We start from the raw sequence: 14,784 nt of genomic DNA, 5'->3' as shown, positions 1-14,784 counted from the left end.
GTATAATAAACATCGAAATTAGCAGATCAAAAGTGGTTTAACCAAATATCAGTAAATAATTCGTACAAATACATTGGCAATCTCTCACTGTCGTACACCTCTTTCCTGTCTTTTCTCATTCACTATATCTACGTATTTTTTCGAAATGTAATTTTTTTACAAATGCAATTGTTTACAAAATGTATGTCAAGTCAAATGAATTTGCAGTGTCTATACGCTTTGTTTGCAACACAACCAAATTGCAACATTTAGCTTCGGGCCTCGTCGTAAAAAGAAAAAAAAAAACTGTTTTTTTTTTACAACACTAAGGATCGGAAGTTGCCAATCTTTAGCCTGACCTTTATGGTGCGGTGTTTAAAGCGTAGAACTATTTAAATTTTTTGTTATAACCCCTTAATGCTTGAATTTAAGTACTCAATTCACAAGTGCTTAGAAGCATCACTACTATATAGGAATCACCGGAACAAACATGACAAGTGGTTGTTGCGGGTTGTTGGAGGAGTTGAACTATTCAAATAAACAAGGTGAAAATTTTTTTAAAATTGACATTTGCTAACCAGTGTAAGCAGATCGTGGACAACGCGAAAGGAGTAACAAAAGATATCGCTACTAGAAGGCCTATACAAACAGGGACTTCATAAAACCAAAGGAAACTGGACAACAGCAGGAAGCTAATATATACTTTCTATACTAAATATACCAATTTACCTTTATGTTATATCTGTATCTGCTGCACCAGATCGTTAACTGATAGTAATTAAAATTTCAGGAGTGAATTTTGTTTTATTTCTCTTTAAGCCAATCATAAGCACTGCTTATTAGGCAGTTGTTTTCATACAAATAAAATGAGACTACAGAATCAGTAGCTAAAAGACTCATGGAATATGGTTAACCATTAAAATATCCAACCACCACAAAAAATTAAGACGATAATGTTTTGAAGTTTGCCCGAATCCTACATCGTTGTTGAAAGGTGAATATAACTGAATATGTTGTTTATCGCTCTTGGTAGTCCAGACAGAATCCAGTGTTGGCATTATCGGCCGCCGCTCCAATGATATTCCTCGCCGGAACCGCAACCACCGCGGTTTCTTGGCCGTCGGTTTGGTAGGTCATCCTAAATGGCTTAGCTGAAGCTGTCATGATATAAAACAACAATTTAACTTTAATCGCAGTACCGATAATGAATAAATGGATTGCGTTGTTCAACTTACTGCACACTTGAGTACTGGCAGTCAAACCACCGGCTGTAGCTACTGTTAGGGGTGGAGCAGCAGTAACGGGAACAGGGAGAACACCTATGGGTGCTGGGTTAAGCGCATTTCCACAGAAACGGTCCGCTTGAGCATTGTTGGCGTCACTTCCGCCGGAGATGAGAAGGAAATCGTAGAGACAGGTCGCCGAACTAACACCAGGCGCTGGTGCTGTAGCATCAAAGAACGTAGTGCCAATAGAAGAAAGAGTAGCAGCAGACGCAGGCACGCCGGCGGTGGTCGCGTCGGGTGCTGCAGAAGCAGGTACTGTGGTTATGGAAAAAGCGTCGCCCCCATTTGTGACTGTGCAAACTGACACACACATCTGTGTTGCTCTCTGTAACATTGAAAATAGTTTCAAATTGAAAAACAAAATCAATAATTATGCGTTGACCCAAAATAAATGTGAAATTGATTCATACCGATCCTGTAACGAGTTCGGTCCTGAAGCAAATGTTGTAGTTCTGGTTATTGAGTTGCTGGGCAGTAGCGGAGTCTTGCCAATTAAATGACCTGACTCTTCCCGTAGCAGCGGTGAAATATTGAAGACAATCCGCTGGAGCTAAAAAATAGACAATAATATAATAAAAATCTGAATTGACCAATCAAGTAACTTTTCAATAATAAATGTGTCACCAAGATAGGAGGCGCCACATGGGAGCATAGCGATTTTGATGTTCCATCCACGGGTGCCTGTTGTTCCAGCTGCAAAATTGAACATCAACTGGACATCGGTGGGAGTGATTCCTGACGATGGGACGTCAATGTACACTGTAAGAGTATATAAATTAATATACAAGAAAGAATTTCTATATTAATATGAAAGGAATTTTGTCGATTGAATTTCTTTAACTTACTGTGTTGCCCGGCATTCTCCCCACAAATAGTTGGAACCGCAGTAGTCGATCCGCCAACCGTAAAAGTATCCGTGCAAGTTCCGATTGTTGTTCCTGTCGTCGAAGGCCCACCAATGGTAAAGGACACGAAATCCAGTCTAAAAATACAAACAGACAACCATCATCAATTCTGGTAATACTTTATACTTGATTGGTTTATACGGACGATGAGTTTGGACGAAGTGTTTTCACTATTTAAAAGTTACCGAATTTGGCAAATGGGTTTCGCAAGTTGTTCCACCAATTTGGTATCCATCCGAACAGTCAACGCGCAGGTGGAAGGAGCGCTAACGGCCGTCGAAGGAGACTGCCAATAAGTGTTGTTTAAGGTAACCGTACCTCCACAAGTGGTGATCGCGTCTGTTATTAAGAAATGACAAATGTTACCACAAATTCAATTCGATCAAATTTTTCTTAAAAAACATTTTGGCACTTACTGATGCAACAGACTTTTCCGAGGATGCAGGAACCACTTGGCCGTCCACCGAATAAGGAACAAATATTTCCTGGAGCACAGATCCCTGCGTCGCCGCTGGGGGCCGTACAAGCGTCGAATGTGGCAAGAGGATTATCAAAATTGGGATTCACGGTTATAGGGATCCTGTTGGCGAGGTTGGCGAAGGGCCTCCACGTATTGGCCGGAGTGAAACGGTTGTTGAATAGACCCGTGTTGATCAAATTGGCACCCAGACCACCAACAAGACGGCCTTCCGCTTCGTTGTTCTCTTCCTCACTATTTTCTGTTTTAATTTAATTGTTAAAATCAGACATGTAGGCTACAGCGCGTTAGTGTCTAGCAACTATAATTGATTCTAGTTCAGTTTTCATTGAATTGCTTATAATCTAGCTGAAGAATAACACAAAATTATACTCACTAGTCACGAAATATTTGTTGAATGGGTAAACATTTGTTCTAGTGAAGGGGCTTCGACTCTGGAGTGAACTGAAATATTCTAGAAACAAGAAGGACAAAAAGGTATCAAGACAAACGTCGGTATTGTAAACGATATCTTTTCTCAAATATTTAACCGCAACATTTTGAATTTTTTTTATTATTTACCTGGAGCGTTCGGCTGATAGTAAGAAGAAGAATCCCAAGGATTGGGAGTGTACCCATAAGCATTAGCGAAATACTCGTCGGATTGCTGTCGGGCGGCCGCTAGTTGTCTTTCCTCACTATTGTCGTCACAAGCTCGGCTGACTTGCAACATCAGCACAACAGTAAAAAAGAAAATAAGCTTCAACATGTTTAAATTCTGAATTTCTGCTAGTTTCCTCTTCTTCGTTAAGATGCAAGACGTGAAAAATCCTCCAAAAAACTGCCACAACATTGCCCGGTTCCATCCATCTTATATACTGTCCCTCTCCTTGTATACTTGTGACGACTCCTTGTTCATTTTCCAGTACAACCGCGACCTCCTATTTTCCGCCAAAAAAAGAACATTAAGTTGAGTATTGTTGATTTATGTCTTTGCAACACTTTCAGCTGGTTTCTTTACGACTAGTAATGATACATTCCGGTTAACGTTGTTCTTTGAAGGAACCGGCGGCGGACGATGTTATGCCTTTGCCTAAGCCTTGAGCCAACCAAGAAAACAAGCAGTGAACTTGCTCTCTATAAAATTATAATTACATGGGCATTTTGCAATAACACCAGAAAATATCATCCGGCTGCTTTTGAATGTTAAGTCAATATCAACAACTAGGTACCGTACCATATGAAAAGCGTTTTAACCAGTTTTATTTCTTACATAATATCAAGAAGTAGTCGGCAATGCTCAAGTCCAATGGCCTAGCAATGCCCAATGATGGCTTACAACAAATCTTGCTGGTTATGCTCTTTCTTATGACCACAAAAATAGCCGTGAAGTGTAGTGGATTGTTTTAGGACATAGACAAGTGCGGGCAAGTGAGTGAATTATTGGGCCGTTCTTTTTCACCCTTGAAATTATAAAGCCTATAGTGAATCCACTCAAGGTGAGGAAACGGCATTTGTGTTCTTTTGATACGGTGTTGACAGACAACTATAAGTATTTATTGTAGGGAAAAAAACAGATGTTAAAAGAAAAAAAAAAACTTAATTTCAAGAATTATGCTGTTTATTTAAACACGGCACTCATGCATAATCACAAATCACACAACTTTGCGTTCTGCTTAATTGAGTACGTACCGGTATAGCATCATCAGCTAAAGAGTCGAACAGTACAGCATTATTGTGTTTATCGAATTCGATGAATGGTTTATTCGACTTGTTTGTTTGTAATTTGTATAGGCTCCTTGTTGGTCAAATTCGATAGGCCTAATTAAGTCTTTTATAAGATAGAAACTCAACAGACATATATTTTTTATAACATTCTTTTTTTTTACCAGGTTTTTATTGTCAGTTTCTACAACGGGGATTTTTAATTTTATTTCCTATTACGTGTATCAACACGGCAACTGTGTTATTGAGCATTTATGATTAAAAAACGATTTAGTTCTTGCTTTTATTCCAATATTTGACACATATATGAAAATTTTTTAGATATGATCGATCAACATTTTGGGGAAACAAATCAGTTCAACAAGAAGAAATTATTTCTAGTGAATCAGTTTAGATTTGGTGGTATAGCTAATGGATGTATCATTCAGTTTAATTGATTGAGCCGATAATTTTCGTGTTCCATTTTTCTTTAGCCATTTGCCGGATGTTGGCTTTTATTTTATATCTTTTCGACTGGAAAATTCGAATCGAAAAAATAATTAGAAATAAAAGAATTATAAGTTTGAAAATACGACAAAACTTAAGGCTGAAATAATTTCCCATTTCTTTAAACCAATCTAATTTTAGGGGATTACTTGCATAAAATAACAGAGCCAACTCAAAGACGAAGCACAGCAGGTAAAAAACCTGCCTTTTAACTAACCAATAGAATGGAATTAACCGAAAATCCTAAGAAACCCATCACCAAAATAAAATCATGACGAATATTTAGAAATACGCCATATGAAATAGAACTTTGAGGCAGCCGTTAATCCTAGTTGCCCTTGATTGTTGATTGTTATCATCTACTTCTCCTTCTATTTCTCTTGATAGTCGAGACAAAATCCAACGTTATTGGTGTCCGCTGGTGTTGTAACTAACAACGGAGCGGCTGTCTGTAATTCAGTATTGTCGGTTTGGTAGGTCACCCTAAATGGCCTTACGTTTGCTAAAATTCAAATGTAATTATAGAATCATAATAAAATTTAAGAAGGGTTCGCCAACTTACTGCACACTAGGGCATCTGCATTAATTCCAGCAGGATTTGGATTTAGTCGTGTTCCACAGAAACGATCCGCTGAAAAGCCGGTTAGGGCATCGGTTGCACCGATAATTGCAAGGAAATCGTAAGTGCAAGCACCTTGGAGTGCAGTAGGAACGCCGGCAGTAGCAGTGCCAGTGCCCACAGAAGAACCAAGTAATGGTGGTAATGATGCGAAAGGAGCAGCTGGCGTGGTAATACCGTATCCGGCTCCTGTGTTTGTCACTGTACAAACTGAGAGACACAGTTGGCTAGCCCTCTGTTACCAAAGAAAAGTATGTTCAACATGAAGGCTTTTCATTGATAAGATTTTTTTTTTTTTTTTCAACATTGGTTCATACCGATCCTGAAACGAGTTCCGTCCGAAAGCAAATGTTGTATTTTTGGTTGTTGAGTTGACGAATAGCATTAACGTTAACGTCTTGCCAATTGAACGATCTGACTCTTCCCGTAGAAGCTGTGAAGTACTGGAGACATTCCGTTGGAGCTAAACAATAAATTCAAGCATTTTTTTTTATTGAATGAACTTTGTGACTTGTTGAAATGAATGATTTACCGAGATAAGAGGCACCGCATGGAAGCATCGAGATTTTAATGTTCCATGAACGAGTGGCTGTTCCAGCAGCAAAATTGAACATCAGCTGGACATCCGTTGGAGTAATTGCAGACGAAGGGACATCGAGGTACACTGTAACGACAAAAAATGATTGATAGGAAATATTTAAAAATTAATATTTTTCCTTTCTTACTGTGCTGCCCAGTGTTGTCACCGCAAATGATGGGCGCAACGCTTGTCGATCCACCAACCATAAAACTATCTGTGCAAGTACCAGCAGTCGGCTGTTGAGTAGTGAACGTTACGAAGTCCAAACTACACGAAAGGGACAACATTTTTTAAGTTTTACTGGCAAATTTAAATCGATTTAAATGCAATTTTTTTGTCTGAAGATTACCGAATTTGACAAATGGGTCGGGCTAGTTGTTCCACCAATTTAGTATCCATACGAACAGTTAGCGCACAGGTTGAAGGAGCACTCACGGCCGTAGAGGGAGATTGCCAGTACGTGTTGTTTAAGGTGACTGTACCTCCGCAAGTTGTGATCGCATCTATTTGTAAAAAAAGAAAATTTTCATAAATTGAATCACAATCTAAATTATGTCATGAACTTACTGATGCAACAGACTTTTCCAAGGATGCAGGAACCACTTGGCCGTCCACCAAACAAGGAACAGACCGATCCTGGAGCGCAGATTCCTGCATCGCCACTGGGTGACGTGCAAGCATCGAAGTTGGATAACGGACCGCTGAAATCGGGATTCACAGAAACGGGAACTCGGTTGGCAAGGCTGGCGAAGGGTCTCCAAGTGTTTGCCGGAGTGAAACGGTTGTTGAAGAGGCCCGTGTTGATCAAATTAGCACCCAAACTACCAAGAGCGAAACGACCTTCTGCTTGACTGTTTTCTTCATCTACATGGTCTGAGTGAACAATTTCAATTTATTTTAAAACCTTTCATAACCATCAATGAAGTTCTATCTATACTCACTGGCGAAGTATTTCTTGAATGGGTTGTAATTAGGTTGCCGGCTGATTGGGGTGCGTCCTTCGTATGGACTGGCATATCCTACAAATGAGTCAGATCAAAATAAAATTGAATTTTTTTTTTTCAATTTTAATAATTTAAAAAAAAAATACATTTAATTCTTTATGATGTTTTATTACCTGGAACACGGGCGCTCGGTTGGTAGTAGGGAGAACTCCACGGATTGTTGGAATTGAATCCATAAGCGTTGGCGAAATACTCGTCGGATTGCTGTCTAGCGGCCGCTAGTTGCTCTTCCTCGTTATTTCCATCACAAGCACGGCAGACTTGCAACATCAACACGACTGAAAGGAGAACGTAAAATGTCGACATCTTCTTGTAGCTGATTTGATTGTTCCACCAGAGACTTGTATGTTCCTCTCTTTGTAGGAAAGAAGGTGCTGTTGTAGCTTGTCGAAGACCGCTGAAGACCTGATAGACTCTCCGGATCTCTCCGTCTTATATACTCATCCAGCTCGACTATAAAGGAACTTCTCTATTCTCCTTTGTAGAAGAAGTAGGAGGAGTGTCTTGAACCAATCATGACGGGTCGTCGCTAGATTTCCCGGTTTACCTTATTCAACCACACATAGGCTATTCTCTCTCTCTATACACGCACATATGCCTGGTTGTTACACCACCACCCTATCTTCCCTCCCTCTTTCCATCCCGCCCTTGAAATCAACCACTGACCCTGCCCTCTCTCTCTCTCTCTCACTCCCGAACATGGCCTATTCTCATCAATTCGGGCGTGTTTTACATTCACGTTCACCGTGAAGATTGTCGACCCACCGTTCCATCCGATAAATCACCCATCGCCCCATCCAAGTCGTATATCATTCAAACTCGTAGTAAAACAGACACCTCGTTTGAAATTCGCGCCAACGCGCAGCGACATCAGTGATGGCCAACACTTTAACCAATAATTCCCTCATTCATTGTCGCGAATCAAATTTTTAATGATGCTCACAAAATGGACATCTATTGGCTACGACCCGTCGTTAGGAATGAAAGTTATAAACATTCACGTCTAATTTTATGGAATCACGTCCGCCTTTTTTCGCGATCGTATTTCCAGTAAAAATCATAACCAAAAAGATGATCGGAGCCTTTTTTTTTGCTATAAAGAGGTGCGCCCTTACAATCAGGGTCAGTCTATCGATTTTCTGGGCTCGAATCCAGTTGAGAAATACTTGGCCGAGCAAAGGCTGCGGACTATGTGTGTCGTAAAAATAATAAAAAGTATAGACGAGGTCACCGCTCTTTTTTTTGAAAAAATAAAAATTTCTTTTTCGAAAATACAAAATTGCGCGCTCAATTCTTTTTTGGCGATAAGGAAAAAGTTTGTTGACCGCCGCAGCCTTGGCCGCTGAACATGGAATATAGAAAATCAATTTTTTGACTATATATGAGACTGTATAAGAAAGGATCAACCGCGCGAAAGTTTGAAATTTCATAGACAACCTTGATGGAGCGGGAGCGCTCACAGTTTGAATTTTCCTTCGCGATTTCCCAAGTTGCGAAATGGATGACAAAAAAATGAAAATATAAAAAATTATCGTCGCAATCTGTATAGACATTTTTGCTACTCGAATTTGTCAGATAAATTTATTTAAATTGAAAAACAAAAGGGCGGCATGTTTTTCTGGTTTGTTTGACCTTATTGGGGTGAGGACGACAAGCTGAGACATTCATTCCCAAGAAGAGACAAGCTCTGCGTACGATATTGAATATCATTCCTTTCATGTTCGTTCATGTTTGAACGAGTGCCAGTGTTTTTCGTTTTAAAGTTACTTCAAACAGTTTCCCTAGTCATAACACCTGCTTTTGTTTTCATGTACAAGTTGATTTCCTGTCCAATAAATGTGCAATTCATTCGAGAAGTTGAGACTTTGAGCGACGGGGAACCGTTTTGAATATTTATTTATTTATACACCAACATATTTTGTAAAATTCGTGATTAAATTAAGTGTCTAACCAAGTACACCAAATTATTTGTTGGAGAGGATTTCCCCGCTAGCGTGTACTTTTTCTCGAATGTCTGTTAATTAGACGCAATCTCAACCCAATTATAAAAGCGAGTACGAAAAACACAAAAGGACAATGTACGTATAATTTGAGAAAAATAATCAAAGTCGCTGATGACTTTGGTACCCGCATGTTTTCCCACCTGCACAACAGTCAGTGAATCAGTACAACACAACCATCATTTTCTGTCTAGCTAAAAAAGGTCCTCACTTGTTTTTGGCAGAAAAACCATTTGTCTATTTTACCTTTTCCAAGGCTGATGTCGTTTTTGTTATGGAATAACCGCACAACAGGTCGATGGCACTCGTCATGCGACGGCCAAAAAATGAATAAAGAAAAACCAAAATTCATTTTCATATTTTTTAAAAAAATTGGGAACGAGAGGACAAACACGAGCAGTTCGGCCTGGTTGAATCAACGTTCAAGTTCAAGGGCATACACAAGATTTTATGCGCGATGGCAATGTAAGTATAGAGCTGAATAATATATATAAGATGTGCGCATTTGTATATTTATTTTGATGGGGAGATTGTTTACGAGCGCACAGGTCCCCTAGACAGTTTTATTAGATCTAAAACGAATGCCTCGCAGCTATTTAAGCGTGTTTTATTTTTCCCTTCTTTTTTTACGTAATGATTTGACTGATGGTGTCGACTGTGTGTGGGTCGTTTTTACGCAATTTTCCGGGCTGTCGTCGTTATACGAAGATTTACTTATTTCTCACAGTTAAATGTTTTAGGGGTTATTGCCCTTTTATGGTGTTGATTTATGTTTTTTCACTGTCCCTAATTAGATTTAAATTTATTTTCTGACCGCCACAAACACGTAAAAGTTTAAAAAAGACCATCAAACCCCAAAAACCTGAAATTGTTTCATTTCTATTCTCGGATTAGATTACATTTAAATGAATCACAGGTATGTGAATAAGCGATTCATAATTTGTTATTTTTCATCTCTGCGAATCTTGATTGCGACTAGGTAGAGATATGTTTATGATTGTATGTATAGAATTTGCATATGAAAAGCACAAACCTCTTAATAATAACAAGCTGCTGGACCTTGAATGAAATGCAAATATTTATATTCTGCTGTGTATTGCTCTGGGACGTTCATAATTTTGTTTGGCTGGGTCCCGTGTTGATAAGCCGCGCGCTATTCAAATGAAGCGATGAACGCCGGGTAACGCAGGTTGAGTTTTCCGTGTTGGCTGTTTGTTGCTGTGTTATCTGCCTTACATGGCCGTGAATCGCCTCGTCTATACCGAACATATAATAAGGTACGCACACAACCAACCAAAATGCCAAACCTGAGCGTATAGGTATATGAAAGATAATAAATAATAATGCGACGCGGAAAGAAAAATCTTGATTCACATCACTGCGAGTTGAGTTTCTGTTTGTTACTGATGTCATCTTTATACACACCGGTTTGAAATCACCAAATGATTGTGCGCAAAAAATTTATTTTAGAAACATTAAATAACTTTCAATAGCGGAAAATAATTTATGGTATTTTGTGTTAATGTCAATTTTGTCGCTTGTGTAGATTTTTTTTCAAAACTGTGATGAACACATACTTTTGAGTTTTTACCATAGTTGGCCAAGTCTTTTTCGTCGTGACACTGTAATAAAAATAAACATTTCAAAATAAATAGCAAAAATAAGAATTTACTCCAATAGAAATATTAGCGCATCAACTATCGCCGGTGGAAAACGGACGTTCGTTGCGGGATGACCGCAGTGGCTGATTGTCTCTTCAATTTTCTCCTGCCAACTCACCAAAAAATATATTCCGACATTGTTAGTAGAAAAAAAAGAAAAAATTCGTCGGCCTTCGACGTGTAGTTAATGACCCCCCCATCGGCATCTGGCCTCATCACAAACGGCCATTACTTTAGGATGGCGCACGGGTATAGGTCCAGTCTGACTAATAAATGGCCCGTGTTGATACCGTTCCCTCACTTATAGCCTGGAAATACGGTTGGGCTATTTTTGGGTGTTCAATTTTATATTTTAGAAATTCGACTCCGGGGCACCACCGCTCACACACTTATGGCGTTCATTTATGCGCTGCATGGCTAAGGAAAAAATAAGACAAGCGAACCATTAGGCCCTAGCTGCACCCGAGGCTAACCACATCCCAATTTCAACGTCAGCAGCAGGTTTGCCTACGTGAGGATAGAAATATGCCGATGGTCGTCATTATATACCAAGTGTATACAAACTGTCACATTTAGTTAAACAAGAAAATATTTTGTTTTTCTAGAATTCTAAAACCTCCTTAAGCTAAATACGTAAAAGATGATGGATAGAAATGGCTTGTTTATACACTGGAGAATATATCGGCAGCAGAGGACTTTATCAAAGTTTGTATGCCGGCCCCAAGGGCAAAGAGCAATAACCGTTTAAATATCCGCGCCAAAAGCCGATGGGAGGCAACAACAACTATTCGATTTTTTATTTATTGTAGATGGAAAAGTACAGATAAGTTATCCTGGGCTGAAAAAATATATGAAACATATTTTTGGAATATTATTCGGTTGAGTTCAAACAATGGGCTGGATGATGATGAAAGGTGAGTTTGTTTAGACCCCGTGAAGGCCAACAGCAGGAAAAAGAAAAAGCCGCAAAAGAAAATGCGCCGATTGGTTATGAAAAATCGGAAGATGTTGGCCAAGTCGAATCGAACGCGCTGGCAAAAGGCCGACCGTTTGTTTGTCTACAAAATTATTTTTTGGCAGACGTCCAGCGCTTGAATAAACGACCAGATGAGCGCCCAATCAGCATATGCCGGCCAAGACGGGCAGAGCGCAGGTGTCACCGTGTACAAGACGATCAAAAGAAATGATCTTGTCGTAAAATCAGAAATTTAACTTTCAATCGGCGATTTCAGTCGGAGAATGTTCATCCGTGAATGCCCGCAAAAATTCATCTTTTTTGTCGTCGTGATTTTTATTTGCATACCTGCTGTAACTCATTTGCATGTGGAAAAACACCTCCGCAAGTGGCTGCTGGGTGTATACGTTTATTTTGACGATCCGGTCATCCGGCAGACGTCTGACATTGGAAATGTACATCACAAATTCTTGCGTGATGTTGCGAAATAATAAAAAAACAAACAAAATTCCTTTTGTCGTCTCTCTGAAGTTCAAAAATATAAATTATGTGCAACAGCCAAAAATTTTGCTCAGCGGCTAATTTGTTTAAAGTTCAGCAAATTCCCAACTTGGATTTATTCCGTCAGATACGTTATCTATCTACATTTTTATTCGGCTGTGCTGTCTATCCCCCCTGACCCTTTTTTGGATAGAAAATTGTTCACGTGATTTATTCACACGGCAGCGCCGTGGTTATTATTTAGCGCTGTGTGCAACATCAGAGCTGAGGACTCACATACATATTTTTCAATGGAAGACGGCCAAACTGATCGGGTATATAAGGTCTTGTTGTTCTCTCTCGTTTGTTTTTCTTTTATCGTCGTGACCCCACGTCTGGCGGGTTTTTTAAAAAATAAAAAAATCCCGGAACGAAAGAGTCGCTATGGCACACGGCAACGATAGCAATTACGGGATGATGTACGGAGGAGAGTCACGGGCGAGCTGCGCGGGCATTTAAAAATAAAATTGATTTATAACTCTCGGCTCATTAATATGGAAGGGTCATGTCTTTTTTCTTAACATGTCGCTATTAGCAGTGTTTTGCAATGCTGATTATTATCATTAGTCGTATTTGGGTGGATGCGCTTAGCGCGGTTGGTTGAGTTGGCGTATAATCACACAAGGAAATTACATTTATTTTGGCGTTACACCTGTGAAATTCAAACTAGAATCGCCCATGTTTAGTGTTTACTTACCCTACGTTTCCGCGCAAGATTCAGACAATTATACATATTTATTTCCCCTCTTTTGTTGGTTTCCAAGAGGGTTTTATTAAGTGGCGATTTGGGTCTTAAAGTAATTATCTGCTGGTTTCGGGGAAATTTTAATTTTCGTCTTAAACTTGATGAGACGAAATAGTAATTAATAAAATAATCTCGATCGAGATGTGGTGAGAAAACCACTTTGATCGTTTTTGAGCAGTTTGAATTTGGGAGGGTCGATTTTTAATAATATCAATCGATATCTTAGCTAATTAGAATATTAGTGTCGTCTGCTTACAAGTTTCGAAAGAAAATGACAAAAATGTGGTCGACGTGTTGACTAACTTGACTTTGGTGGCGATTCTTTATAGAATAGCTTAATGCACCCTTCATGCTGTTTAGCAAGTAAAATAAAACTAAAAAATCTGAATAGAATGATTATGGGAGCTCAAATAGAATTGAGAAACCTGTGCCAAGTTTGTGAAATGTCTGTGCTTGAGGCTGACCAGCATTTATCATGTGAGCCACTTGTTGATGCATGGCAGAATGTTTGCACTAATGTAACCTTTTTTCTTTGTGCAGATCTGAGGCCTGAACCAGCCATCATAACACCACAAGTTATTACTGGTAATAAGCTGTCATCAGCAACAATCTCAGCATCATCACTTGGGTATTTATTTTCGTTTTATTTGTGTGACCTGCTAGATGTTATAATATTGCACGATTTGTATAAATTTAGTGTATTACATACTTCAATTCCCCTAATTATTGACAATTAGAGTTTACCCACTTTCTCATTTCAACTTTTCCTTCCTTGTCGTTTCTGTCAAAATTTTTCGTAACCCATTTTTAAATTTTCTATTTAGACAAACAGCATCCCTCTTGATGGGAAAAAGAAACTACCGACGACGGCCGAGTTACCTGCATCTTCTTCCCCCTTTTCTTTAAATCCTCTCTGTCCTCATGTACACCCATGTGTGTGTGTGAGTGTATTCACGACGAGGGCCCCTTTTTCCTATCCCGCCTGGTGTAGTCAACTAATCGGATCTCTCCGGATGGAGCACCTGTGGTTACCTGGCCATATTCCCTAGGCTTAAAGGTAGGAAAAACATTGATCTCTTTTCTTCCCTTTTGACTATTTGGTGGAGTTGATTTTTAAATCGTTTCATGGCACGGAATACGATTCTCCCTGAGCTAGGCGGTTGACTGGCTTAACTGTTTTCTCTGGCTATATTTATTGACTCAGTCCCGGTTCATTTTTAAATAACTCATTGGTAGAACGACTACAGATCAGGCTTGTTTTTGTTTTTTACCTCACAACTTTGTCTGTGAGTAGCAATCCCATTTAAAATATTTTAACTTTGAGCACTTCAAGCACAGTGCAACTAGACAATTTTTATTGACCAAAAGGGACCTGCCGCCACACACTGGCACCGACCACCTCCAGGTTTATGTAGTAGCCGGTAGATCGTGAAGCGTGTCATTCGTGTTTTTTTATGGACTTTTTGATATACTGACGTCCGTCACAGAGTATGTAAACCAGATTATATAACCCGAGACGACCATCAGTAACATTTCGAGTCCTTTGTCACCGCGTCGTTTCAAAAGAAATAATACTTGTATCACATACAATTATTTTTCTTTGTAATGATTTTTTTTTCTACTTTTATTATGTCGTTTTCGGCTTCTTTTACTGTAATTTGTTTCGGGTTCCTCACATAACAATTCGTGTAGTACGTGGCGGAGATCTTTCAGATAACGAGTTAACTACATCCAGCACCGTATCTTCCGGGTTGTTTATGCGATTCTTATAATATTCAAGTGTCAAACTGTTTATGAACTCCTCTCGCTATGTCGAGTCTGAACTCTTTTTTGTAGTAGAAG

At 39.2% G+C, this 14,784-nt stretch overlaps 2 protein-coding genes and 1 long non-coding RNA gene across 3 annotated transcripts; 1 reads left to right on the top strand and 2 right to left on the bottom strand.

Annotated features, from left to right (window-relative positions):
* Window positions 1-763: 763 nt before the first annotated feature.
* On the bottom strand, window positions 764-3,498 carry LOC124205596. The gene is made up of 9 exons (XM_046603050.1): window positions 3,210-3,498; window positions 3,025-3,102; window positions 2,587-2,889; window positions 2,356-2,509; window positions 2,111-2,247; window positions 1,890-2,024; window positions 1,676-1,815; window positions 1,215-1,590; window positions 764-1,136 (listed from the first exon to the last, which is right to left on the bottom strand). The coding sequence occupies exons 1-9, from the start codon at window positions 3,478-3,480 to the stop codon at window positions 997-999; spliced, it is 1,734 nt and encodes a 577-aa protein (XP_046459006.1). The 5' UTR covers window positions 3,481-3,498; the 3' UTR covers window positions 764-996.
* A 961-nt stretch (window positions 3,499-4,459) lies between these two features.
* Window positions 4,460-7,474, bottom strand: LOC124205602. The gene is made up of 9 exons (XM_046603055.1): window positions 7,155-7,474; window positions 6,979-7,056; window positions 6,605-6,910; window positions 6,387-6,540; window positions 6,183-6,304; window positions 5,990-6,121; window positions 5,775-5,920; window positions 5,401-5,692; window positions 4,460-5,340 (listed from the first exon to the last, which is right to left on the bottom strand). Exons 1-9 carry the CDS (start codon window positions 7,345-7,347, stop codon window positions 5,210-5,212), a joined length of 1,554 nt encoding a protein of 517 aa, XP_046459011.1. The 5' UTR covers window positions 7,348-7,474; the 3' UTR covers window positions 4,460-5,209.
* Window positions 7,475-13,202: 5,728 nt separating this feature from the next.
* On the top strand, window positions 13,203-13,839 carry LOC124205617. The gene is made up of 3 exons (XR_006879420.1): window positions 13,203-13,419; window positions 13,483-13,570; window positions 13,767-13,839. It is a non-coding gene; the product is annotated as an uncharacterized LOC124205617 (long non-coding RNA).
* Window positions 13,840-14,784: the final 945 nt, after the last annotated feature.

This window comes from Daphnia pulex, chromosome 10 (assembly GCF_021134715.1).
Source record: "Daphnia pulex isolate KAP4 chromosome 10, ASM2113471v1".
NCBI lineage: Eukaryota > Metazoa > Arthropoda > Branchiopoda > Diplostraca > Daphniidae > Daphnia > Daphnia pulex.
The sequence above is the reverse complement of the archived record's forward strand: the minus strand, read 5'-3'. Positions and strand labels throughout refer to the sequence as shown.

Coding starts and splice junctions, on each gene's coding strand:
- LOC124205596 (XM_046603050.1), bottom strand. CDS start 3,480: ATGTTGTGGCAGTTTTTTGGAGGATTTTTCACGTCTTGCATCTTAACG. Junction 2,890..3,024: donor CAACAAATATTTCGTGACTA/GTGAGTATAATT, acceptor AAATTAAAACAG/AAAATAGTGAGGAAGAGAAC. Junction 1,137..1,214: donor TGCCAGTACTCAAGTGTGCA/GTAAGTTGAACA, acceptor ATATCATGACAG/CTTCAGCTAAGCCATTTAGG.
- LOC124205602 (XM_046603055.1), bottom strand. CDS start 7,347: ATGTCGACATTTTACGTTCTCCTTTCAGTCGTGTTGATGTTGCAAGTC. Junction 6,122..6,182: donor TGACAACACTGGGCAGCACA/GTAAGAAAGGAA, acceptor TTGTCGTTACAG/TGTACCTCGATGTCCCTTCG. Junction 5,341..5,400: donor TGCAGATGCCCTAGTGTGCA/GTAAGTTGGCGA, acceptor TTTGAATTTTAG/CAAACGTAAGGCCATTTAGG.